At 38.1% G+C, this 26,776-nt stretch overlaps 2 protein-coding genes across 5 annotated transcripts in view; both read right to left on the bottom strand.

Annotated features, from left to right (window-relative positions):
- LOC126372140 (G-protein coupled receptor Mth2-like) overlaps window positions 1–10,362 on the bottom strand; it is a 65,626-nt gene extending 55,264 nt beyond the window's left edge. Inside the window, exon 1 of one of the 3 annotated variants that reach the window (XM_050017750.1) lies at window positions 9,999–10,362. In XM_050017750.1, the coding sequence (XP_049873707.1) occupies window positions 9,999–10,331 (333 nt within the window). In that variant the 5' untranslated portion in view covers window positions 10,332–10,362. Of the gene's footprint in view, window positions 1–4,535; window positions 5,042–9,998 lie in introns of those variants that run through there. The other 2 variants (XM_050017746.1, XM_050017753.1) reach the window with 2 other exon arrangements.
- Window positions 10,363–11,364: 1,002 nt separating this feature from the next.
- Window positions 11,365–26,776, bottom strand: part of LOC126372132 (irregular chiasm C-roughest protein) — a 123,498-nt gene continuing 108,086 nt past the window's right edge. The window contains exons 4-15 of one of the 2 annotated variants that reach the window (XM_050017731.1): window positions 22,249–22,432; window positions 21,301–21,495; window positions 20,292–20,486; window positions 19,629–19,700; window positions 18,901–19,021; window positions 18,456–18,602; window positions 17,935–18,119; window positions 17,354–17,509; window positions 15,796–15,915; window positions 15,568–15,601; window positions 15,028–15,204; window positions 11,365–12,458 (exon numbers count right to left, since the gene is read on the bottom strand). In XM_050017731.1, the coding sequence (XP_049873688.1) occupies window positions 15,045–15,204; window positions 15,568–15,601; window positions 15,796–15,915; window positions 17,354–17,509; window positions 17,935–18,119; window positions 18,456–18,602; window positions 18,901–19,021; window positions 19,629–19,700; window positions 20,292–20,486; window positions 21,301–21,495; window positions 22,249–22,432 (1,569 nt within the window). In that variant the 3' untranslated portion in view covers window positions 11,365–12,458; window positions 15,028–15,044. The remainder of the gene's footprint in view (window positions 12,459–15,027; window positions 15,205–15,567; window positions 15,602–15,795; window positions 15,916–17,353; window positions 17,510–17,934; window positions 18,120–18,455; window positions 18,603–18,900; window positions 19,022–19,628; window positions 19,701–20,291; window positions 20,487–21,300; window positions 21,496–22,248; window positions 22,433–26,776) is intronic. The other variant, XM_050017732.1, reaches the window with a different exon arrangement.

Genomic DNA, 26,776 nt, shown 5'->3' with positions numbered 1-26,776 from the left:
CTGATGCGGTTTTTTTAATAAATAGAGTGATTCAAGAGGAAGGTTTATATGTATAATAACATCCATTAAATAGTAGAGTAATACTGTTATTTTTGAGGTTTTTAATGTGATATCGTAAATAATTTCATTTTTTCTTCAGCATTGCATCCGAGCGAATCCGGGGCGGGTCGCTAGTGATAATTACGTTGAATGTTTCTGATTTCTAATTTTTGGATATCCATCGCAAGATGAACCAAGTATTAACACATCACCAAGGTTTCTGTTAGACCAACGCAATAGGAATTATAAGGGCGCTAACAGACCAGTCTAGAAGAAGTCGCAGACTTCATCGCTGATATGTACCTAAGCGCCCTAAATAGTAATTATATAATTTATTTCAATAATTATGTATAATGTTATCTCAAAATATGTCGGTATCAAACCGTATCCTTACCACATCCTGTTTTGACGATATGTTTGCAAGGGTATGTTATTTTTACATTTGATTTCATACTTTATTAAATTACATGGTTATTTAGTTAGTTAAGCGTTGGGCTCTCGATCCGGAGTTCACAGGTTCGAATCTCAGAGGGGACATATCACAAAAATCACTTTGTGATTCCTACTTTCCTTAAAACGTTACAGGCAGATCGGTCGATTGTCAAAAACTGACTTTTTAAAACAATTTAAAAATTAAACCGACTTCAAAAAAATATCGACAAAATTAATAAATAACTAAAAAGCGATAAATATCAGGTCAGACAAACAGTCGCTTCTGTAAAAACCGGACCTGTCAAATCTTCAGGTTAGGTAAACGAACCCTGTGAAAATCGGGATAGTGCTATGGAGATGATGAATTAAATTGTGTAAGTACTGAATAGTGGTCTGACCAGGGAGCATCACGTAACGCGCTGGTATACATTATCCAATAAGTAGGTTCTCATAAAATTTGACAAAAATTACCTTTTAACAAGATGCTTTAATCCGTTTCTGAAGTGTTTGTTGTCGCGAACTGATTGGTCGCCTCTATGGCTAGAGTTGTCGTAGACATAGACACGGCAGTTATAATAATATTTCCCCCAGAATTAATTAATAATCCATAAATAATGCATTATATATCACGTTTTATGCTAAGTAGTATACGCAATTAATTTTCCTTGGAATTATAAATATTCACAAATAAAACAGTGCTTTTAAACTTTATATGTGAGGTCATCAAAGTGCCTATTTATGTATCCCTTCTCCTGTAGTAACCGATATCTCAATCTCCTCTCGTGTGAGTTTATTATCTTAGAACACATAAAATATACTAATTATTAATTGGAGATAAGTATAATTGGAGATGTCCTTAGAAAAGGTCCAGTACGATCTACTCTGAACCCGCGTGCGTGTATGAAACGATTGATGAATGTGAAGGAAGCAAGAGAAGTGTGTCAGGATCGAAGCAAATTGAATTCCATAGTCTCTGCTTATTCCGGTGGGAAATAGGCGTGAGTTTATGTATGTATATTAGAAAAAGTAAAGGAAAAGAAACAAAATACTGAAAGTAATCGAAGTCAGAAGAGGCAAGATGATTGGGTAGTTAATAAGATACGACTTTATTAAAAACATCATAGAAAGGAAGATAGAAGGCAAGAGAGGAAGGCGTGGTCTTCCTCAAGAAGAGCTTACATGGAACAAATTAAAGAGAAAGCAGACGTCGCCGCGTCGTGTCTTAAAAAGTATTAAGTCAAAAAAAATAGATTGTGTGTATGTATGTATATACATAAAAATACGTAATTATATGTAAGTATAGGCCTGTAAAGTTCTTGTATAACTATTCAGTATTGGTAGATACCAACCATCCCCTACCAAGGGTTTTAGGAATGTACGTATTTGCTGAAAAGTTTCAGCCATATTGGCCCATACTCCATCACGCCTCTCCACTGCTGTTTATGACTGTGGCTTGGGTCCCCACTATAACCGAGATAATTTAAAAAGAGTTTGTTTTGTGAAATTGACACTGTAGGGAATGATTACCTCTGATATTGTGTTCTGGGAGGTATGAATTTAAATAATGTAGTTATGTCCGTCCGACTGTTGTGTTGCAGATGTTAATAATGTTCTGATGATGTGCTCACATCTGTTTAATATAATCTGACACTAAAATTGAGACTAATGGATGGTATGGTTTGTATATTAGCACAGGCATTTACATGGAGGCCGTGAAGAAAGCGTTTCGGTGTGGTAAAAAATAAAAGTGAGGTAAATCTAACTCGGCGCGGGGCAGAGAGTTACCGTTCTATACGCAGTATTAATCTTTGTCGGTTCAATAATAACCCTGACACCAGGGTTGATGGAGTTGGTAATCCACCTCATAACCCATGTCGCGGAAATGCTAGTTCAAGTTCAAGTTTTAGTTTCGAAGGATAATTTCTAATTTCTGCTTTGAAATCCTATAGCAATGTAGTCACGCGAGGTTGACTAGTAGAATGTGGGTTTCTAGGACATTTTCCATTTGTGTTAACACCTAGAAATCCTACTTCAGTTCGCCACCGTTTAGGTATTGGAGTAGGGTTTACGCGCGTTTATCGCTTGAGAATCGTCATCATCATCAGCCCATTAACGTCCCCACTGCTGGGGCACGAGCCTTCCCTATAGATGGATAGGGAGATCGGGCCTTAAACCACCACGCGGGCCCAGTGCGGATTGGTGGTTATTAACGACTGCTAATGCAGCCGGGACCAACGGCTTAACGTGCCTTCCGAAGCACGAAGGATTTCGAGATGAAAACTTTTTTTTGTGGTCACCCATCACCCGGCCATCGACCGGCCTTTGCGAAAGTTGCTTAACTTCAACAATCGCAGACCGAGCGCGTTAACCGCTGCACCACCGAGCTCCTCAATATACATAATAAAAATGTAAGTTTTACGTAATAGTTATGTGTCTAAGTTACCGCCTCGGGCTTGTTCATGTATGGTAACTTATATACGTATAGTTGTAATTTAATAAATAAATACTTGTATGGGTTTCGCGCTCACTTCGCCCTTCCAACTATTATTATATATTATATTATTAAGGTGTTGATAGAGATATTCACAGAATATACTTAGGTAAGTACATAATTACATCACGCATTTCATTATCATACAAATGATATAAGAAACTGGTTTCATCACAATCATTTAATTCCTTAGTAAGACCATTAGGTAGTTACAGAATGATAAAAAAAAAACTATTGTCTATCATTTAACAATCGACATAGGTAACTCGTGCTTGCAATGTCACGGATAACGGCCTCTGTGGTCCAGTGGTTGAGCGTTGGGCTCACGATCCGGAGGCCCCGGGTTCGATTCCCGGACATATATATCACAAAAATCAATTTATGATCCTTGGTTGGGGTAGGACTGATTGTCCTACATCAGGATGATCCGTGCTCAGAAGGCACGTTAAGCCGTTGGTCCCGGTTACTACTTACTGATGTTAGTATGTAGTCGCTAGATGACCCATGTCAGGGGCCTTTGGCGGCTCAATAATAACCCTGACACCAGAGTTGATGGGATTGCTAATCCACTTCATAACCCACACGATAAAAAGAAGAATGTCGCGAATTATAGAGAAAGATATTAATAATATTGAAAGTCGCCTTCACCTTCACCAACCCGCAGTGGAACAGCGTGGTGGAGTATGCTCCATATCCCCTCCGGTTGATTGAGGGGAGGCCTGTGCCCAGAAGTGGGACGTATATAGGCTGTTTATGTAATATTGAAAGTCGAGGTTTTTATTGGAGAACATCACATCCAAATGTGATTTGTCAATTTGGCGCTAACTTGGTCTTTATTAACTAAAAGGTGACTAAACTTGTAGCCATGTACCTAGGTGCTCCATCGTAATCTCCCTAGCATTATCCCGTTTTTCACGGGGTCCGCTGACTTAACCTGAAAACTTGACAGGTTTTTTACAGAAGCGACTGCTTGTCTGACCTTCCAACCCGCGAAGGGAAAACCAGCCCAATACGAGTTAGGTCACGGGAATGTGAGTTTACTCACGATGTGAATGCGATGACCTAAATGCTTCTTAAAGCGAAATAGAATTACTTAAATAGTTTTATTGCTAACCAAAATTCTAGGCTAAGTAAATTAAATTCATCGTTTTGGAGTTATGCATACGTTTTTACAATAAAATACCAGACAGTAAGTATTTTGAATTTGTCAGAAAATAAATTTAAAGCTCATGTGAAGGTTACTTTATGTAAAAAAGCTTATTATAATTGATTAAGTACCTACCTAAATAATAAAAATGCCTGGTATTATTTGTGTTTCTCTAGTTATGAAATAACCTGTAATGTATACTACATTGATTTATTAATTGAAAAGATGTGTTGCTGTTGCAGTTTCTTGTCATTTCTTCTCCTCATCCGTAACACCTTGCGAAATGACGTAGATTCAAAAATGTTAAATTGACCTTCAACAAGTTTATCTAGGATAATTATGTTGAATAAATGATTCTGATTCTGCTGAATAGTAGGTAAATAATAAATTTATATTCTTAAAAATCCATAAGTAAATGAAACTAACCTGTTGCACGTACCATTTCCCATCATCTTCTAGATAAACGTAATCGGGTTTGCCAATCACCAAACTCAATCCCGACTGTTCTAAACTTGAAGTTTTTTTAAAAGCATTTAAAAAGTACGTGTCCAAACCTTTGTTTAACAAAATATCGTCTTTTTTTGACTCCACACATCCCCTTTCGGATATTTTCATCACTGACCCCAGAGGACAACATTTTCGGAAACACTTTTTAAGTTCACACAAACACCCGAAAGTTCTAAACTCTCCACTAACATTTCTTAAGAAGACGTAATCTTTAGGATAAGTTACTCCATCGTAAACGATTGTACCGTCACTAAAAGTTTGTCCTCCGGTTAAATCTACGCTTGTTTTTTCATCGCAGGGTTGTCCACTTGTAAAAGATAAGATTGCAAATAAAAACGTGTAGCGAAACATGTTTCGTAAGCTTTTATAAAGTTTTTGTTTATGTTACGTGGCTGTTTTATTGAACGCGCGCGCGGGCTGCGGTAAGCGAGTGCGAATTTATACTGAGCGAATTCACTCGCGCCTGTTAATGTTTTATATCGGAAACGCAATGGTACAGTTCATTTACTAATTTGTTTTTTCGTTCAATCGTCCCCTGTCGACGCTGTCGATGTGCGAAATTGTACATAAGTACAGGGTGGATATTTTTGTAATGATATACCTATCTTTTATCATCACCTACGCGACAAATCACCGGGTCTTCCTCCTGTTCTGGCGTCGGCTTAATGATGATACATACTTAGATCGAAAAACATTCGCATGGACAGGAGGAGGACCAAGTGGTGTAATGGTTAACACGCTCGTCCCGACTTGACAAGAGCTGCGGGTTCAAGTCCCGTCCGAGTTTGAATTTTTTTCGATTAAAGTTTTCTCTTTATGATTCTAGGTCTATGGAAAGTACAAAGCACTCAATAAGTTTTGTGTCCCCTGCAAGAAATATATGAAAATAAGGATGTAAAGTAAGTATGTTAATCAAATCAAATCAAAAATCTTTATTAATCTTCTTCTTTTTCTTCTTTTTTTATTAATCTTTATTTTTTTGTTTTTTTTTATTTTTTTTATTATCTTTATTTTTTTATGTAAATGACCGTATCTTTGTTCTTGCGTTGGATGTACCTGCTTCTGCCTAACCCAATTATGAATATAGTTGTGAGCTTATGCCATAATAATCCCGCTACGCTTGTCCTTTTTTATGTCGTTTGACATTAATACCAACGTGTTCTTTACGTCATTGGTTACATCATCACTGATTTTCCTTGCTGTGGTCAGTAAATCGATGACGTAGTTTCACCAAGGTTCGCTTTCGAGAAATCAAAATTATATTAATCATTCCGGGTAAAAACATCGGCATAATAATAGCAACATAATATTAACACAGTTCGCTCGACCATTACAGACGGCGATACGACTCACCGCCTAATACTGATCTCACAGAAAGCTCGGTGAGCTGTGAGTACTCAGTTCATCAATCAATAATACTTTATTGCACAACAACATAATATACAAAGGACATAAAAATACGAATAAAACATAAGCACAATAGGCGGCCTTATTGCTAAACAGCAATTTCTGCCATGCAAACTTAGGGTGAAAGAAGATTATCCATTGGAGCACGGGCTGGTGCAATAAACATATTATAATGATACCAACATTACTAAAAAATAATAATAAATAATATAAATATACTTATCGAAATAAATAATATAAAAAATATAAAAATATAAATATAGTCCATCGCAAGATGAACTGAGCACTCACGCTTCATCTGATTTTTCTATTAGAGCAACGTAATAAAGTAGCGGTGGAAGAATAATAATTCTTTTCTTAAAACACCCTATTTCCCACCGGGGTAAGCAGAGACTATGGAATTCCATTTGCTTCGATCCTGACACACTTCTCTTGCTTCCTCCACATTCGTCAATCGTTTACTCGCACTCCGGTTCTTAAAAAAACCGATCAAAAATCTTAAAAGTTCATTATTATAATAAGCCACGTTCAGATCATAAAAAAAACCTCTTTTAAAAATCGGAATTGTAAACGGGTTTGGACATTAAATAATGAAGCTGATATATATTGTCAACTTGCCAATCTATTAAAAACTTTGTTTGAACTGTTTTTGTCAATGCTGCATTCAAACTATGCTATATGAGTCTTGAGTTGTACAGAATTCATCTGCTGGACTGTGAGTGAAGTATCCCGCTTCTCACAGGGTCCGCTTATTATCATCAGCCCATTAAAGTCCCCACTGCTGGGGCACGGGCCTTCCCTATGGATGGATACCCAGATCGGGCCTTAAACCACCACGCGGGCCCAGTGCGGATTGATGGTTATTAACGACTGCTAATGAAAGAACGTCTAGGGCCCTGTGCCGAGGTTTTTCTTGCAGCTTCTTTTCCCCGGCTATACAGGTTGTGAGAAGCTGCAGTAGTTTTAGGCGGATGAGACGTTCGTTATGTAAAAATTGACGATTCAAAGTGTAACTATGTTACCTACTGAATAAAGATATTTTTGAATTTGAATTTGAATGCAGCCGGGACTAACGGCTTAACGTGCCTTCCGAAGCACGGATGAGCTCGAGATGAAAACTTTTTTTCTGTGGTCACCCATCCTATGACCGGCCTTTGCGAAAGTAGCTTAACTTCAACAATCGCAGATCGAGCGCGTTTACCGCTGCGCCACCGAGCTCCTCAAAGGGTCCGCTTACCTAACCTAAATATTACACAACATAACTAATTCTTAATTCTATAGTCTCTGCTTACCCCGGTGGGAAATAGGCGTGAGTTTATGTATGTATGTATGTGTATAATACACAACATATTGTTAGTCAGTACTTATTTTAATTTTGATTTAAGGCATGCAATTCTAAACTCTATGTTTAATGTTATTAAGTCCAGAATATAGTCCTTTCGAGGGCGGTTATAACCTTCGAGAGAAAAAAAAACCTAAATATTTGAAAGGTCCGTTTTTTACAGAAGCGACAGTTTGTTAAAAAACTCACATTTCTCCGTAATTCACTTCTCGGCAGTGAATTTTGAATGTAATCATTGAATAAAAATGTAGCCATGTATTGAACACGATTCCCATTTAATTACATAATGAAGATAAGTATACATATATTATAATGTATACATAAATTGAGCTCTAGGCAAACGGCTACCTCCGTAGATTATCGGAAGAACTAAATAAGTGCCTACCTGCCTTATTTAGGCCTAGATCTAAGCGTTTAAAGTGTTTTAAATAGGTACTTCGCAAGTAAGAGCACTGTACATTATTAGTTATAAAATACGAATATCTTATTTAGCACGAAGATTTTTCACAAGCAAAGCAAGACTAAAAATCTATGTACGGTCACGAGTACTAATATGTATACACTTTGAAACCATGACCATTAACTTTTTTGACAAATTAAACCGTAAGTCTCATTAAATGTCAAATTTGGTAGTGCGACAGGGTTCTAAAGTGGGTGCTCATGATATTGCTCATGACTGTACTTACGAGTAGTAATGCTATAGCAGCCTTGAGTTCACCTGTTGGAATGTGAGTGAATTATTCCTTTTCCCACAGGGTCCTAACCTAAACTAAATATTTGACAGGTCCGTTTTTTTACAGAAGCGGCTGTCTGTTAGAAAACCAACCCATTCAATTGACAAGTCGGCAATACGATAAATAGAAACGCAAAACTAGGTAATTTCGGTTCGATTATTTATTATTTTCTAACAGCCTGTATAATGTTGTTTTCGTTTCGGCAAACTACATTTTACAGTAAACGTTAATCTTGATATGTGTTTCCCTAAGGAATCGAAATAGGGACCAAGTGATATCACTCGATACAAATGCCACTCAACACACATTCGCTTATTAATGGGGGACTTTTCAGACTACGTAAGTACACCATTCAGAAGGGCTAAGAAGGGAAAGTTCAGTGGGTAGACCAGCTTACTTCAGGACCCCGATACCGACCCCGCCGACGATTTCCCTCAATCAGCGCTTATCGCTATCGATCCACTAGGGTCGATTAATTCTTTCAAATATTTTTCCTCTCAGACGACGCCCTGACCCGAGGTTCGCGCCCAACTGGGCACCCTCAGGCCTGTTGTCTTAAACGTTGTACCGGGTGAGAGCCTTCAGCGCTCCCCAAGTGTCCGGCAAAGTAGTTAATGCCATCTGCGGCAAATCTACAATAAGTCACGTAAAAAAAACTGCTTGGATAGTCTAGTGTTAAGCCGCGGGCACAGATACTTAATTCATTTGATTTTGCTTACCAGTTGAAGAAAAAATGCAACATCCAGTTTCTCCTTTTCAGCACAAGATAATCCAGTCAATATAGTGAAGTGATCCTCTAAATAAACTTCACTAGTTTTAACATCTTGATCGTATAAAGGTATTTGATTCTTCATCATCAAATCCACATCATCAGTACCGACTAGTGCACAAAATCTACCATCAGCAAAAGGTTTTGAAATCATTCCTTTAGCACAGCATTTGGTTAAGCATAACTCTTTATCACCACACTCGTTTTCTCTCACTAACACCTTCGTTCTTAAGTCTACCGTTAAATTAAAATTACCAATAACAATATTAATAAAACAGAAAAACACTAGCACCAGCCTCGTCGAATTCATGTCTATCTATGATAGACTAAACAAATTCGACACCACTTTGGTACAAGGCCAAAATTTTATTAGTATTTCCTAAATCATACGTACTCATATAATTGTCGTTCTACATTTAAAATAGATTAAATTGCTAGTTGCTAATTTATGAAAGAGAAGTTGGCAACCCCAACATTAAATTCATATTTTTATTGCAATGACAACATTTGTCGCGTCACTTCCGTTTTCTTGTGCACCATTGAACTACCTACTGTTTAGTAAACGTGAAATATATTTAAATTAAATTCAGTTAAAATAGCATCCTGAACGTTTTCTTCTGACATCCTTATCCTCAGACAACCAGCCCTTTACAGCCATTAGGAACATCACACCAAGATGATAGAGGATCCTAACAAGAGAATAAGTATTCTTGATTGGATAATTGTTAAAAAAAAATACATAAGATAAAAGATGCATAATTATGTCTGTTATCCATGAAATTATAAAGTTAAACAAAGGCAACTTTGTACAGCACCGTCCATATTTTTTTTTTTTTGGGGAACGTCTTGAAAGTCTCTGATTGGCGTACGTACTAAATTCAAATTGCATTGCCAGTTCTTCGTCAATTTATGAACGAGAGGGTATTCATCGAAAATCGAATGGATATTTAAAAAAAAAACTTCGAGTCTCGCTATAAAGTTATTATATTCTTCTATATATAAGTTACTGATCAGAATACATTCAGACGTTTACGTACTTCTGGTCCCCAGAGGATGAACACAATTCAAACCTTCAATTAACAGGACGATCACATAGGTAATATATCTACTAAAATAAACATATCACTTACCGCTTGTAGAAACACATCATTCAGCTTCTCCTTCTTAAGACAGATCATCCCAGTGACAATTGTAAAATGCTTTTTAAAGTTCACTTCACCAACTTTGACATCATCCTTGAACACAGCCACATCTCTATGCATTAACAAATCTAAGTCTTTATCTGCTACAGTCTCACAGAATCTAGTTTTATTATTGAAAGGTTTGTTTATCATACCTAAGGGACAGCATTTGCTGACTATATAGGCTGATCGCAGCGCTACTGTAGTCCTTACCGCACGAGTCATGTCAATTGAAAGTAAAAATACTAACAGTTCCTTTAGAATCATCTTTAGTTGTATCATTATGAAATATTTTCTATACAATGGTACTTTATTTGCCTACTTTACTTCTTTTCATAAGCTCTTTTTTTCAATCTTGTCCTTTTCTATCTTATGTTAGGTTCCGTAATTTTGGGAGTATTTTAGTACAGTCTCACTTGATTGTAGTGTTAGGAACTTAAACGATTAGTGAGGCGTGTTTCTCCAGTAAATACGTTGAATTTACTCTCCTTTCCTTAGTTAATTTTGTAATTTATGTTCACTGACGCCTGTACTAATACTTGTTACATCTTATTCAAAGACCACCGCTTCCGAACATTACGAGGCAACGAATGAAAATTGGTCCCAACACTCCTCCCTTTTAAAGCTTCACCATAAAAGTTATTACATCGTTTAATTTAAATTGTTGTTCTAATTAAGTTTACAATTTCAATAAATAGAGGACACATTACCCAAATGAAGCTAGGAGGTTTCACGTCGTTTACAGGTGCCCAGGGAAATAAGTGAAAGGTTGGACATGTCATTTTTATTGCAGTTAATAAATTAATAGATTCTGATGCAACTAGAGCACCATGTCATGCATTTGTGACGTAAACGCATTGATATTCATATTTCTTGCTAATTTATTGTTCTTTGAAACTAACGTAGGTGCTGTTAGAAAAGAATCGATCAGCCTAATATCGACTGATACCTACATCACTATGTTAATGAACTTCACAACACTAGCTTGCGTACTTTGACAGATCTACTTTTTAGAAATATAATCACTGATTATTGTACTGAACTTTATTTATTGAAAAGAAAACTCTTCCCGGACCTCTCGGCGGCGTCTTCAGGCCACTTTGGGTTACCCCGTCAATAAAAACTTTATTTATTGAAGAACCTCGGTGATAAGTTAATATAAGAAGACCTATTCCCATTTTTTTTAATATAATATAAGTATTATAACTGATGATGCGAAGATTAATAAAACACACGAATACTAAAAATTTCATTTTTTAATACTGTTAAAATTCAACAATACAAAACATAAGAATAGAGTCTGTACATAAGAAGATATAAACAGTAACGTAAATACAAATATTGAAAATGGAAATTATTTATAAATTAGGTACAATAAATGCAAGATTCATTTTAAGTACAAATACAAAAATCATATAAAATTTTACAGTAAATTGTATAGTATTTAATATTAATAATGAAAGCCTGCCTGGTGCCAAAGCGGTTACTACAATTGTCATGATTATGCTAGTTACTCATTAAAATTTTCACCAAGAAAGAACTATCAATAAATAAGTATTATAAGAGAAAGATACATCTATTTAATTCTACGTGATTATTAAACTAATCAGAGATCTATTATGACATTCATTATAACAGTCCCACTCACACAAATCAAACTTCCACCGCATCTGGGAAAATATGGTCCAAATAAGGTTGGTGGCCGTAGCTTTGCAGAGGTTTCGGTCGGTTCTTCTTCCCTGGTTGGGCGTCAAAACTATTCCTATTGAACCTCGAAGCTATCTCCCTAACTTTTCCTGGTCGTGGCCTGTAATCTTCTTCCCCGTCTTGTTTCATAATGTCTGCATCAAATTCTTCAAAAGACCGTTCTTGCTCTATATCTCTTACTGGCTTTTTGTACACTTCTTGCCTTCGACTACGATTTGAACTCCTTTTAGCATCTTGTCTAATATTATTCTTATCAAAATTATCCATTTTAGCGTTATCTTTGCGACCTGAACCATTTCTCTCGTACATTCTAGTGTAATTCTTTGAACTTCTTAAATCATTTTTGACATCAGTTTCCGGATCAGCTCTTACCATTCCGAAGTATGGGTCTTTGGAGTATTCTATATCATTATTAGTTTTGCAGACGTAGCTTTGTTGTGCATCATTTCTTTCGCTTCTGTTCGATCGCCGGGCTTTAGGCGGTCCAGCTTTGAACGTGGAGAATCGATTTTCGTTATTGTTAATCTCGTTGGTTACGTTGGGGTCAAAAGCGTGTGCTCTTTGGTGAGTAAGGGGCTTCGACAGCGACAAATATTTAGGCGGTTCGCCGTGCTTGTTTATCGTTATCTCATATTGTATATGCGGGTCAAGTACCGCATACACGTTTTCTTTGGCTTCTCTTTCCAGCGACGTTAATGCTGCCTGGAATAAACATACAACATTTTACTACAATTCTAGATAAGAATTATTATGACAAATCTTATTTTATTGATAGTTTTAAAAAGTAAGATAAGCCGTTGATCCTGGTTACTTAATAATGCAAGTACCCACGCAGTCGGTACATGAGCTATGTCAGGGGCCATTGGCAGCTCAATAATTACCTTCACCAAGGCTGCTGAAGAAGATAGTTTTAAAAACAGTGTGTTAAATAGCACTTCAAAAATTAAGACTAAAATAATATAGTTAGTTTATAACAACGGGAACCAACCCACTATATCCGTTCTACTATCATAGGATTTACTCTTATCACTCTACAACATTGAAATTAACCGGACTTTTAATGTTGTTCATACAAAGAGCGTAGGATCCTTTTTATTTATTATCAGTCTATCTGAGACGGATAATATAATCTAAATTGTTTTATTCTTGAGTCTAGTCCATGAACGTGATGATGGTGCTAATTTTGGCAAACACAAACTTAACCTAGGTACTTTTATTCTGACAATTCTTAAACTAGTATCCTTCTTTACTTGCAATAAGTGCAAGAAAGAGATAGATCTAGTTGTAGTTCAAATTCAAATTCAAATTCAAAAATATCTTTATTCAGTTGGTAACATAGTTACACTTTGAATCGTCAATTTTTACATAACGAACGTCTCATCCGCCTAAAACTACTGCAGCTTCTCACAACCTGTACAGCCGGGGAAATGAAGCTGCAAGAAAAACCTCGGCACAGGGCCCTAGACGTTCTTTAAAAAAGTAATAAAATAAAAATAAACATAAAATATTGGTATACAATTGAGTAATTTAGCTGCCTAATATCAGTTCTCAGACAGTTAATCTCATGCATTCATATCTTCTAAATAATCACTAACTTTATAATAACCTTTTTTGTAAAGTTTTTGTTTAACTACTGTCTTAAAACAGTTGAAAGGCAAATTCTGAATTTCAATGTGAATCTTATTGTAAAAACGTAGTCCTGTCAGATTAAGTTGGCGGTTGCTCGGTTGCACCAGAGTGACAAATCCAAAAGGAATTCAGTCGGAATGGTATTAAGTAAAATTGTCCTAGTGAAGTGTGGCTCACACCGTTAATCCCTTAAAGGTTGATTTACATAGTAGTGCACTCTCATAATTAAACGTCTGTCATGGTGAATCATGCTGACAGGGGTAGGGTGAACACATGCGGCAAACTTGCGTGTTATTTCGTTAAGTCTAGACTTTGTAAGGTGTTCTAAGAATTCATGATGAAAAGTAGGTTATTTTTTTCAAATCATACGCGCTGTATAAATTGCGCTGTTTCTTCGTTTAACCTTCTAATCACAATTATCGCCCAGACACAATTATCTTCCACCCATTATTATTCTGATCTTAATAAAGAGAAGCAATATACGTAGGTAGCAACATAATTCTATACATAATGTGATCAAAATATTAAGCAACAATTACTGTTATATATGCTTCTGCCATTACATTGTATTTTAGAATAATTATGTAAGTACCCGAGTAATGAGAAAATAGTAAATTATCATATTTAAACTGAACAACTCCATTTATATTGTTTCTGGTGAACGTAGCCTGAAAAGTATATTGGTGCTGATTCCGGTACGGTCACGAGCATTAATATGTATACACTTTGAAACCATGTCACATTAACTTTTTTGACAAATTGAACTGTAAGTCTCACCATATGTCAAGTATGTTAGTGCGACAGAGTCCTAAAGTGGGTACATTGTATTGCTCATGACTGTACACACCATCTAAGTTTATTTTAGGTTATACCTGTCATTTTCGTATTCGACGAAAAGGAAAGCGACGGGTAATCGACAGGCTTAAAAATTAATGGAACACACGTCAATTTTAGGCGGAAGTTTAAAAATCCCCTCCAAAATTGTATATTGGCCAATAACCCGACAGAATTAAGTCGACAGCTCACGTCAAACAGGTTGCCTATCAGCGAGATGCCTATTTCATTCGCCCGGGCTATTCATTCATTTTAAAAATAACAGTTGTCAATCATTCGTCTCTTTCCTCTTCGGCGGATGAGAAAATGACAGGTATAACTTAAAATAAAATTAGGAGGTGTATGCAGGAATCGGGGCCATTACATAACTAATTCCAAAAAATCATTTCTTGAGAACTTTTACTGGTATTTATTATGTATACGTAATGTGTGGTTAGGTGCGAAAGTTAGGGAGTGGCGTTACGACCAATTAGTGAAAATTGGTCGTGAGATTAATTGTCCTTCCATCTATTTTTATGGCCACAATGTAAATAGTTGCTAAGGTCTATTGTTTTAACTTTGCCTACGATAATTCGGGTTTTATAGCAAAAAGATTTTAAAGAATCGGATTCTTGGCCACCTCTCATTATAATATGCACTAGATCTTAATCTAGTACCTAAGTATTATACTATACAGGATGTTAGTGACATCGCAACGAAAGTTTCCTAAAATTTCCAGACACAATAGTTAAAAAATGGAGATTGGATTTTTAAGGGACATTCCAATGTTTACGAACTTAAGAATAAATGTTAGTTTCGTGCTTCACACCTGTGCACACACAGCGTTCACACGGTGGTGGGTGGTTGGAGCACCACAGCAGCGCGGCGGACCTGCAGTGCGCCGGGGGAGTAGCGGGGGCCTACGCCCGCCACACTTCCCCCTCCGGGGGGGCCTCCGCCCACGCGGGGGGAGTACACTGCGTCCGCGGGGAGCACTGTCTTCTCGCTGGAGGAAAGATAAAAAGTCAGTTAGGAAAGTGTTCAAAATTGCCGCGGCACGGTTTTCGACCAATAAACGTAGCGAATTCTATGTACGTGAACGCCACGCTATTGGTTGAAACTCAAGGTTATACTTCAAGTCGCACGCGAGAGGTAGAAAAGGTAGTAATCAGCGCCAAAACTTGTAATAAACTTAACATTGACCCTTAAATGACATTACCAGATACATAAATGACATTACAAAGTAGGGATAATTAAAAAATAATAAGCATTATTATCTTTCAGACATTTCACTATAGACAAATTATGAAAAGCAAAGTTTTCAAGGGAAGGTAAATTGAATTAAGTAAGTGGGCATTAAAAAACTTACCTATCTAAATCATCAGTCTTGTATTCGACGCTCTCTGTGGAATAAAATAAAACATTTTATGAATTAGCGAACTATTTGAGCAAATACTACATTGAGGAAGATTTTCGTAAACGATTACAAAGCCAACAGCTTTTAACGGAACTATAGGACAAGCTACACACTGTGACATGAGCGTTGCGTCTGACTGGTATTATATCGCGGTATCTATTACAATATAAATAAACCCACCTCGTCTCCGTCGACAGCGTATGATGAGACACAACACGATGACAAGCAGCGCGGCGATGACCAGGGCAGCAGCGATCAGCGGTGCCACGTGGGCCGTCTCTGCCAGCGAGAAATGCGAGTCTATTGACAACATTATTGAGCACTTTACTCATGCATACATGCGGTCGGTAAGTAATTGGAATTCAGTAATAATAAGGGAGAGATAGGAATTTCCACCAAAGCGAAGTGGAGCGGAGTCTGGCTGGATTTGTGCCAAAGTACTTCTTGCACCTATTTAGCTTTCCTCGGTTCTACATGTTGTAAAGATGACACATTTGATCAAATAATTTATTTAACTTTGTTTTATAAATTAGGATTCAGTGTTACCTACTGAATAAAGACATTTTCAACTTGATTCTGAGTTTTGCAGGAATCGACCAATCGTTACGACGGTGAGCAACAGATTTCTCTTACGCACGCTGTGATTGGTGGATTCCGCACATCACTTCTCCTCTTCTCTCCACTTTGGTTTCTCACAAAGCGGATTAGAGCGACTTCTATTTCACTCGCTATAATAGGTCAATTCCGCACATCTCCACTCTGCTTCGGGAATTCACCCTATTATATATACTTCTTATATTATTTTATTTTCCTAGCCTGTTTTGTCTTGATGCTCCCCCTTATTCCTAGATTGTTAGAAATTTGAAATATACAGGTTAGGTATTGATATTTATAATACTCGTAGATGCAAAGGTGAGGTATATAGCGGTGATATTACTAGCTATTATGATATTATTTTACCTTTTTATCTACTCATGCAATATTCATACGTATATTTTAGACTTAGCAGAAACTAAGATGAAATGCTTCTTGCTTCTTTTTGAAACGTGGGCAGTAAAACATTTAATATCTGCGCAAATACTACTTTAAAACGCAATATAATATCTTTTGGTTTGAACAGCGTTACATAACTAGATAAATAAGGACAGCTGGTTGGGCTTACACTCGGGTTTCATCAGAGTAGGTTTCCACTAAAGCGGAGATGAGAGGAGAAGGCGGGATATATGAGGAATCGAGCAATCACAGGATGGGAGAAAGCAAGAGAGAACACGCGTTGTCACTCTCCCTCGCAGCGATTGGTCGACTGCTCATCTCCGATCTGTTCCGCTTTAGTGGAAATCTTGTTTATGAATTATGAATTAGCTGACTACCATTAAACAGAACAACCAGTTCAGTACAGTCACGAGAATCAATATGCATACACTTTGGTACCTTGTTATATGATGTTTTTTTTCACAAATTGCACTGTAAGTCTCACTAAATGTCAAATATGTTAGTGCGACAGAGTCCTAAAGTGGGTACATTATATTGTTCATGACTGTACAATAAGCGATTATATTTCAATAAGATTTCACAACAGTCTCAATGCGCGGAAAGAATTCCATCTGTCAAAGTACGTCAGCTAGTCTTGTGACGTCCAGTAGTGTAGTGATGTACGAGTATCAGTCGAGATTTTGGTCGATCGATTATTTTCTATCTACCACTATATTTGTTTATTGAAAGTTAATAATAAACTCACCATGCACAGTTAAGGACACAGCATGAGAAGAGAACCCCCTCTCATTCTCCACATGTAGGACATATACCCTCGCATCTGCCATAGTCGTGCTCGACACCACCAGAGTGTAACGATAGCACCCGTTGGCTCCTGTTGGTTCTAGCGCTCGGTGACGGCCTGAGTACAAAATGTAAGGTAATTTATTATGTGGTAATTTAATCTGGACACTTACATAATCATCATCTAAACGGTCGGATATGCAAGAGCTCTAGAAAGGTTTTAAATGGAATCGGTACACAATAAATAATTACACTAAGCCAGCTTCTGTGCTTAGCATTGTGGGTGAGAGGGACTCTGTCTGGTTTGGTGATCCTATCTTCGTCCGTCGTACGTCCGTGCGTGGGGGTCATGACCCCCTCCTGGGTGACATGGATGGCCACTGCATTTTTATCTCTACGGAGATACGTTGTCTGCGACCTGGTGACCCCCTTCCATGATTCCTTCCATCCAACAATACAAGAGTGATGTCGGGACCAATGATTAAAGGTGCCTTCGAGCGACAGTCTGTTGATTCAGATACCAAAATATGGACAGCATCTTACCACTCTGCTGTGGCACCTCGAGTCGCAGACTGCCCCACAGCCAAGCGGCCCTCCGCGGCGGAGGGTCGGCGCAAACCGTGGCCGTCACCTTGCTCTCGCCACCGCTCCAGCCATGGGCTGTGCCTGTCTCCGCGCCCACTGGTGGACCCAGTACGTTGAGCGTGATTGGCTCTGATTGGTGGGTCCTGGAACGGAAAATTTGGCTTAGTATGTAGGTGACAATGATTTGGATTTGCTCATAGGATAAGGTTTTCGAGTGGTTACCGCAGACCGGAAATCGTCCACCACATTAGGCAGCACTCTTCGTCCAGCTGAATCTTCGTCAAGTTTGCTGTCAGTCTTTGACCAATCATGTCGTCACTGATGTCGCTAACTGACGTATCTGAATTTTTTGGCGACTCTGATTTGCACCTTTTGCTATTGTCAATAAGGAACATTTCTTTTAGCAAAATATTGGAGATATGTCTGTTTGCAAAATAAGCCACGACATAACTCATTTAGTTCAACAACGACAGACTCACCTCTCCTCAAGTCCGATGGTATTGAGAGCGACACAAGTATACCGGCCATGCTGTGCGTACGAGACATTGTGCAGCTGCAGCTGAGGAGTGGAAGACACTGGGTACCCGTCCTCTGGAATCAGGTTGATGTGCGCTCCAGGGGAGGGACTGCAATGAGAATATTTTAATGACGTTGGATTTATGACGAAGGTAAATGACAAGACGACCTAGTACTTCAAATTCTTATTGGAGTCAACCTTGCGACTATAGGAATGAACTACATGTGAACAATGTTGCTAAGTCTGGTATATCAATATTTCAAGAGATAATAATAGAAAAAATGAGGCACACTATAGATACACAGATATGTCCTTGCTACTCAAATCTTTTTTCCGTACCGTCATCATACGGCATCACTTTCTAGCCGTACTCAACTTCAGACAGAAAATGATATTTGTCAACTTACTTATGATACCACTGGTAGGAAGGAGGTGGGTTTCCTTCCGCCTTGCATTCCAGTGTCACTTGAGAAAAAAGGTTCGCTTCCACTACCGTGTCCGGTCCCACCCAGGTTACTCTTGGAGGGTCTGCAATGAAAAGAAAGAAACATTCTTCTATCGTGTGGGTTGTGAGGTGGAGTACCAACCTCATCAATCAGGGTTATTAAAGAGCCGCCAAAGGCCCCTGACATGGCTCATGTAACGACTACTCACTTACATAAATAAGTAGTCACCAGGACCTACCGCTTAACGTGCCTTCTGAAGCACGGATCATCTTACTTTTTGGACAATTAGGTGACCAGCGTTAGGATATTACTGTAATTGAATTCCGTAATAATATTTAATATAAATTGAATTTAATTGAATTTTGTAATCTATGTGACGTATATGTGTGTAATTATTATAATCAATAAGTGGCTAACTGTGCACACGCTTGTAATGAAAGATGTTTGAGCTTCACTTTTTGAAAAGACACTGCTTTGTATCGGAAATATGAAACTTAAATAAGGAAATTCTCCTGGTGAGTTAAAAAGGCCACATTGAAACAATTCATCTAAAAAGCAATACTGCTATTTGATTTGCGCATATAAAAGTAACTGCGCAATGTCAACTAATGTCAAATAGCAATATTGCTTTCTTAGCTGAATTGCGTCGATATGGCTTTTTCAACCCCTTTGATCATAAACAAACTTACATTTAATGTCGATCTCCACTTTCACAGAATCCGAAGTTCCTAAAGAGTTTCTCGCTTGGCACCCATAGATCCCTGTAAGGGAAATCACAATTACTAACAGCATCCGAAGAACACAGAAATTTAAAACACGGTCAAAACACGGAATTATTAAGTGTATGGGACGTATCTAATAGTCTACCATTTATGGTCAGTCACATCTCTAGCGCGAGCAAACCAACGCGTCTCAATGTTTGGATCTTGTAATTTAATATAATATCCTAAGTAATACAGTTCAGTCAATTATTTGTGTAGGGTTTTATTTTAATTACCAGCGCTCCCTACACTAAGGAAATTGTATGAAAAAGCACACTGTGACGTCATGGAAAAAACGTGATAAAATGTCGGACTTATTATTACGTTTTTCTTGATTAAAATTCATAAATAAGTTAAATAGAAAAAAGAAAATGCTTTTCGTTAGTTTTTTTTTAGTTTTAGTACATAATTTACCTTGAATCTAGTACACGACGCAATTGTCACAAATAGTGGCCATGAGAAGGGAAAAGGTTAGTGAGTAGACCAGGGGCCAGATGATCGGATGGATGAAGTTAGTGAAAGACTGGAAAGGGTAGTGGGCAGCATTGGGATGATGTGGGCTGATTGATGATGACAGTACATAATACACACCAGAATGATTCCTTGCAACAGGAGCCAATATAAGCTTTGGTCCGTTGGTAGCGATGACCTGACCATCCTTAGTCCACCAGACGTAAGGACTGGGGTTACCATCAGCTCGGCACTCCAGGCTGAGAGCGCTGGAACCTTCTTCCAAATTGTTCAGGGTACTAGCATCAGCACCGATTATTGACACCACTGGCACGACTGAAATGAACAAAGGTGATATTTAAGAGAAACAATCCAAATTCTGATAAGGACGAGATTGGAGCCCCCAGCTCTCGTCGAAGACCGTGCTCCGTGCTTAGATAATAGGGTAGTTTCCAACTAGTCAAATCAGTTACTTTTTACTAAACGTCAAAATACGAAATTGCTATGGAATTCTCATCAAAAAGGAACCTGGGACGTCATAGAAAAATAAGGCAAAACGTCGCACTTCAATTTAAAATTCATAAATAGGTTAAATAGAAAAAAGAAAACGGTTCTTGTGCCTCGATTTAGTATTCCAAAAATTCATTATGAAAAAAAAAAAATTAAATTATTAATCAATTAAAATTATTATTTATGAATTGAATTATTAATTCATTATGAAATTCTGAATACCAGAATTTCATGCGCGAATGTCGAATTGCAATATTGCTTTTTTAGATTAATTGCTTCGATGTGGCCTTTATGATCACCCACAATCACACGCAAGTGACTTCTGGAGCAGTATGGACTAAGGAAGGATTGATATTTCAAATACCGCGAAATCTCACCTCGATTACATTTTGAATTACTTATATCAGTATTCTGTAAGTAACAAAAACTCACAGTCACTTCTCATATACGATAAAAGTGACATGATCTTGAGGGCAGTCTCGAAGTTGAGATTAGTTTATTAATACCACTCTTAGTGTCAAGAATCCCACGAGTTGCCTCTGTTATATCAGAATATACATATCGTACACCAATGAGTCAGATAGTGCCAAGCAAGAGAAAAATGTTTTAAACAGACACTGAAACCACAGTAAATACTCACAAGTAACATCAAGCATGGTGTAAGAATCCCGGTAGTAAGGCGATGGGTAGGATGGGTGATGCGCCCGACAAGCCAGTTGTCTTCCATGAGCGCTCCTGGTCGCGCCCAGCTCCAAAACCGACCTCGCCGCCCATACTCGTGGTCGTTCCACCTCGGAAGCGTTGGTTTGGCTCCACGCTGTTAGGCGTTCTTTTTCTGGAAAACAGGGAAAGTAATTTATAATACTTACCTTCAAATATTAATATTGCTTCTATGCTGTTCTGGGAGCAAATAAAAAACATAGAAAACGTTCAGCTGCTTGTCTTCCCGGGCATGTCGTAAAAACCGACAGAGGGATTGTGTCCTCTAACATGATGGACTAATGTTATGGGCGATAGGCTGATCCCTTATCACCATAAGGTTCATCATATCCAGCTTACGACATCGTATCAACAGTGGCTGCAAGTTGTCTTTGATTACTTGTGGCTCTGCCCACCCCATTAGGGATTACGGGCGTGAGTTTGTGTGTGTGTGTGTACCTTCAAATATCGGCCTCCTTGGTCCAGTGGTTGAGCTGTGGGCTCACTATCCGGAGGTCCCGGGTTCGAATCCGGGTGGGGACATAGTATCACAAAAATCACTTTGTCGACGTAAGGTCAATCAATCACTTATCACTCCAGATCGTGAGCCCAACGCTCAACCACTGAACCACGGAGGTCGTTTCGAGGAGATTGTATTTGTATGGTAATATTTACCAAAAAGGCCAAAGGCGGAATACGCTTCCTTAAATTAGTAAAAGTCCATTGGTAGAAACACAAAAAAACGTCGAAAAACACTTCCACCAAAAATCGCATTGTGGAGCAATGGAACAGCGTGGTGGAATATACTCCATAACCCCTTAAAGGGAGGTCTGTGCCAACAGTGACACGAATGAAGGTCGTTTTGATTCAAGATCCAATCTCTACTTACCCAAATACCACTCGATATAAGCGGGCGGGTTGCCATATCGGGCTTCGCAGACGACAGTGGCTCGTGACCCGGCTGGCACCGTGATGTTCTGTCCTGGCATCACGTGGGTGCCGTTGAAGAGGATACGCGGCGACTGAGGAGGCACTCGCACCGCCAACGCAGCTGGTGGACTTGAGAGCGCATCCTGGAATGGAGAAGGAGTATCTTAAGTTTTTGATATATACCTCGAAAACTTTGAGGGATGTTTCATACCATGATTCTGAGTTGATATCAAGTATGGAACTAAGAATAATTTAAAAAAGCAGTAATATTTTCATGGATTTTCCGATATGAATTCAGAATCATGGTCTGAATCAACTCTCCAAGTTTTCGTTACGATGGCACACCCTGTAGTCGTAAAACCAAAATGTCCAATTAAAATCCAAACTCCATAATTTAAACTATTGTGGCAATCGCTGCCTTAGTAGGTCATCTCCTCATCTGATTGTATAAAAAGGTCTTATGATTTCATGTTTCGGAATTCACGTCAAGAGCGAGTCCAAACGTATCCACCAACCCGTACTAGAGCAGCGTGGTAGAAAATACTTCACACCTCCTCCAGTTAATTAGGGGAGGTCTGTGCTCAGCAGTGGGACGTATAAAGGCGTATAATATATATATATATATATATATATATATATATATATATATTCAACAATAACGGCTCGCGTTTAACCATAATCTCACCTGATAATAAGAGACGATATGGTCTAAGGTCGTTTACGCCTACCCAGCAAATGCCTATTCACTCTAGCCTTTAAAGCTTTCAGATTATAACGAGACGGAAAAACAGACTACGGCAGACAGTTCCAGTCCTTTGCTGTTCGCATCAAAAAGGAAGAGGCAAAACATTTAGTGCGGATTGGTGGTATATCCACAACGTAAGGATAAAATGCCTATCGATGTCTAGTTGTCCGTAGATGGAATGAATTTATGTAAAGCATGACAGTTCTTTTTCTATAGATATTCTATAGTTCGCGTGTGAAATCGTCATCGCATGTTTCCATTCCACTTCCAAGGTTTTATACGAAGCTTTTCAAAGAGTTCGTTAAGTTTTCAACGGAAATCAAAGTAGATTTGCAAGTAATTTGTGTTGAATGGCAGTCGATTAGAGTATTGATCGAGTGCTATTGTTTGACCAATGTTTGCTTTGACATGCTAATCTGAAATATTGCCATGGAATACATAATAGAATAATTTTACATTGCTAAGTTTACTAAGCTTTTTTTTCCATAAAATATATTGATTAAGTACATAGCAACTTTTAAATTCGATACAGGTTATTCCAAATTTATTTAGGTACTAGCTTTTGCCCGCGACTTCGTCCGCGTGGCGTGTTATATAAGAGAGAGATCTTTGTGTGTGTGGGAGTGCATACTTATGCAGTTTAGATTTTTTCATAAGTACATTTTTTTTTCCCAATAACTCCCATTTTTCAAAATACAGCCAAAAATAAACTTTATATTTACTAAGGTATGCATGCATGCTAGATTGAATCAATTGATTGAATTGTTTTTTTTTTAATTGATTGTTCATTGAGTTTTAATTTTAATACACACTTCCTCTCTTCCCTTCAACGTTGCTGTGCCCTACAGGGTCCATGTTTTAGTTCCTATGCCTATGTAACACCCTATTGTACTACATGGAATGCAATAAATAATTTAATTGAATTGAATTGAAAATATCTATCTTACGCGGTTTCGATTTTTTCATACAAATGTTTTTTTCCCACTAACTCCCGTTTCCGTGGGAATTTTGCAATATCCTGTTGCAACTAAGCTTTAAGTTAACTAAGGTACCTGCATGCCAAATTTCAAGCGTCTAACTTAAGCGGTTAAGATTTTTCATACAAAAAGATTTTCCCGCTAATTTCCGTTCCCGTGGGAATTCCGGGAATTCCTTTCTTAGTGCACCTCTACGGTACCTAAGCTATGTCCCTTCCAAATTTCAAATGCCTACGTTTAGCCGTTCAGGCTATGCGTTGATATGTCAGTCACTGAGTCAGTCAGTTTCTCCTTTTATTTAGATTTGATTTTTTCATACAAATGTTTTTTCCCGCTAACTACCGTTCCCGTGGGAATTTTGTAATATCCTGTTGCAACTAAGCTTTAAGTTTACTAAAGTACCTGCATGCCAAATTTCAAACGTCTAACTTGAGTGGTTTAGATTTTTCATACAAAAGGATTTTCGGGAATTCCTTTCTTAGTGCACCTCTACGGTATCTAAGGTACCTGCATGCCAAATTTCAATTGTCTAACTTGAGTGGTTTAGATTTTTCATACAAAAGGATTTTCCCGCTAATTCCCGTTCCCGTGGGAATTTCGGGAATTCCTTTCTTAGTACACCTCTACGGTATCTAAGGTACCTGCATGACAAATTTCAAACATCTAACTTGAGTGGTTTAGATTTTTCATACAAAAGGATTTTCCCGCTAATTCCCGTTCCCGTGAGAATTTTGGGAATTCCTTTCTTAGTGCACCTCTACGGTACCTATGGTACCTGCATGCCAAATTTCAAACGTCTAACTTGAGTGGTTTTGATTTTTCATACAAAAGGATTTTCCCGCTAATTCCCGTTCTCGTGGGAATTTCGGGAATTCCTTTCTTAATGCACCTCTACGGTACCTAAGGTACCTGCATGACAAATTTCAAACGTCTAACTTGAGTGGTTTAGATTTTTCATACAAAAGGATTTTCCCGCTAATTCCCGTTCCCGTAAGAATTTCGGAAATTCCTTTCTTAGTACACCTCTACGGTATCTAAGGTACCTGCATGACAAATTTCAAATATCTAACTTGAATGGTTTAGATTTTTCATACAACAGGATTTTCCCGCTAATTCCCGTTCTCGTGGGAATTTCGGGAATTCCTTTCTTAATGCACCTCTACGGTATCTAAGGTACCTGCATGACAAATTTCAAACATCTAACTTGAATGGTTTAGATTTTTCATACAAAAGGATTTTCCCGCTAATTCCCGTTCTCGTGGGAATTTCGGGAATTCCTTTCTTAGTGCACCTCTACGGTACTTAAGGTATCTGCATGCCAAATTTCAAACGTCTAACTTGAGTGGTTTAGATTTTTCATACAAAAGGATTTTCCCGCTAATTCCCGTTCCCGTAGGAATTTCGGAAATTCCTTTCTTAGTACACCTCTACGGTATCTAAGGTACCTGCATGCCAAATTTCAAACGTCTAACTTGAGTGGTTTAGATTTTTCATACAAAAGGATTTTCCCGCTAATTCCCGTTCCCGTAGGATTTTCGGGAATTCCTTTCTTAGTACACCTCTACGGTATCTAAGGTACCTGCATGACAAATTTCAAACATCTAACTTGAATGGTTTAGATTTTTCATACAAAAGGATTTTCCCGCTAATTCCCGTTCTCGTGGGAATTTCGGGAATTCCTTTCTTAATGCACCTCTACGGTACCTAAGGTACCTGCATGACAAATTTCAAACGTCTAACTTGAGTGGTTTAGATTTTTCATACAAAAGGATTTTCTTGCTAATTCCCGTTCTCGTGGGAATTTCGGGAATTCCTTTCTTAGTGCACCTCTACGGTACTTAAAGTATCTGCATGCCAAATTTCAAACGTCTAACTTGAGTGGTTTAGATTTTTCATACAAAAAGATTTTCCCGCTAATTCCCGTTCTCGTAAGAATTTCGGAAATTCCTTTCTTAGTACACCTCTACGGTATCTAAGGTACCTGCATGCCAAATTTCAAACGTCTAACTTGAGTGGTTTAGATTTTTCATACAAAAGGATTTTCCCGCTAATTCCCGTTCCCGTGGGAATTTCGGGAATTCCTTTCTTACTCTACGGTATCTAAGGTACCTGCATGACAAATTTCAAACATCTAACTTGAATGGTTTAGATTTTTCATACAAAAGGATTTTCCCGCTAATTCCCGTTCTCGTGGGAATTTCGGGAATTCCTTTCTTAATGCACCTCTACGGTACCTAAGGTACCTGCATGACAAATTTCAAACGTCTAACTTGAGTGGTTTAGATTTTTCATACAAAAGGATTTTCTTGCTAATTCCCGTTCTCGTAGGAATTTCGGGAATTCCTTTCTTAGTGCACCTCTACGGTACTTAAGGTATCTGCATGCCAAATTTCAAACGTCTAACTTGAGTGGTTTAGATTTTTCATACAAAAGGATTTTCCCGCTAATTCCCGTTCCCGTAGGAATTTCGGAAATTCCTTTCTTAATACACCTCTACGGTATCTAAGGTACCTGCATGCCAAATTTCAAACGTCTAACTTGAGTGGTTTAGATTTTTCATACAAAAGGATTTTCCCGCTAATTCCCGTTCCCGTAGGATTTTCGGGAATTCCTTTCTTAGTGCACCTCTACGGTATCTAAGGTACCTGCATGCCAAATTTCAAACGTCTAACTTGAGTGGTTTAGATTTTTCATACAAAAGAATTTCCCTTCACTACTCTGCTCCTATTGATTGTAGCGTGATGAAAAGTATACTATAACCTGTC

Source organism: Pectinophora gossypiella, chromosome 13 (assembly GCF_024362695.1).
Source record: "Pectinophora gossypiella chromosome 13, ilPecGoss1.1, whole genome shotgun sequence".
Classification (NCBI taxonomy): domain Eukaryota; kingdom Metazoa; phylum Arthropoda; class Insecta; order Lepidoptera; family Gelechiidae; genus Pectinophora; species Pectinophora gossypiella.
The sequence above is the reverse complement of the archived record's forward strand: the minus strand, read 5'-3'. Positions and strand labels throughout refer to the sequence as shown.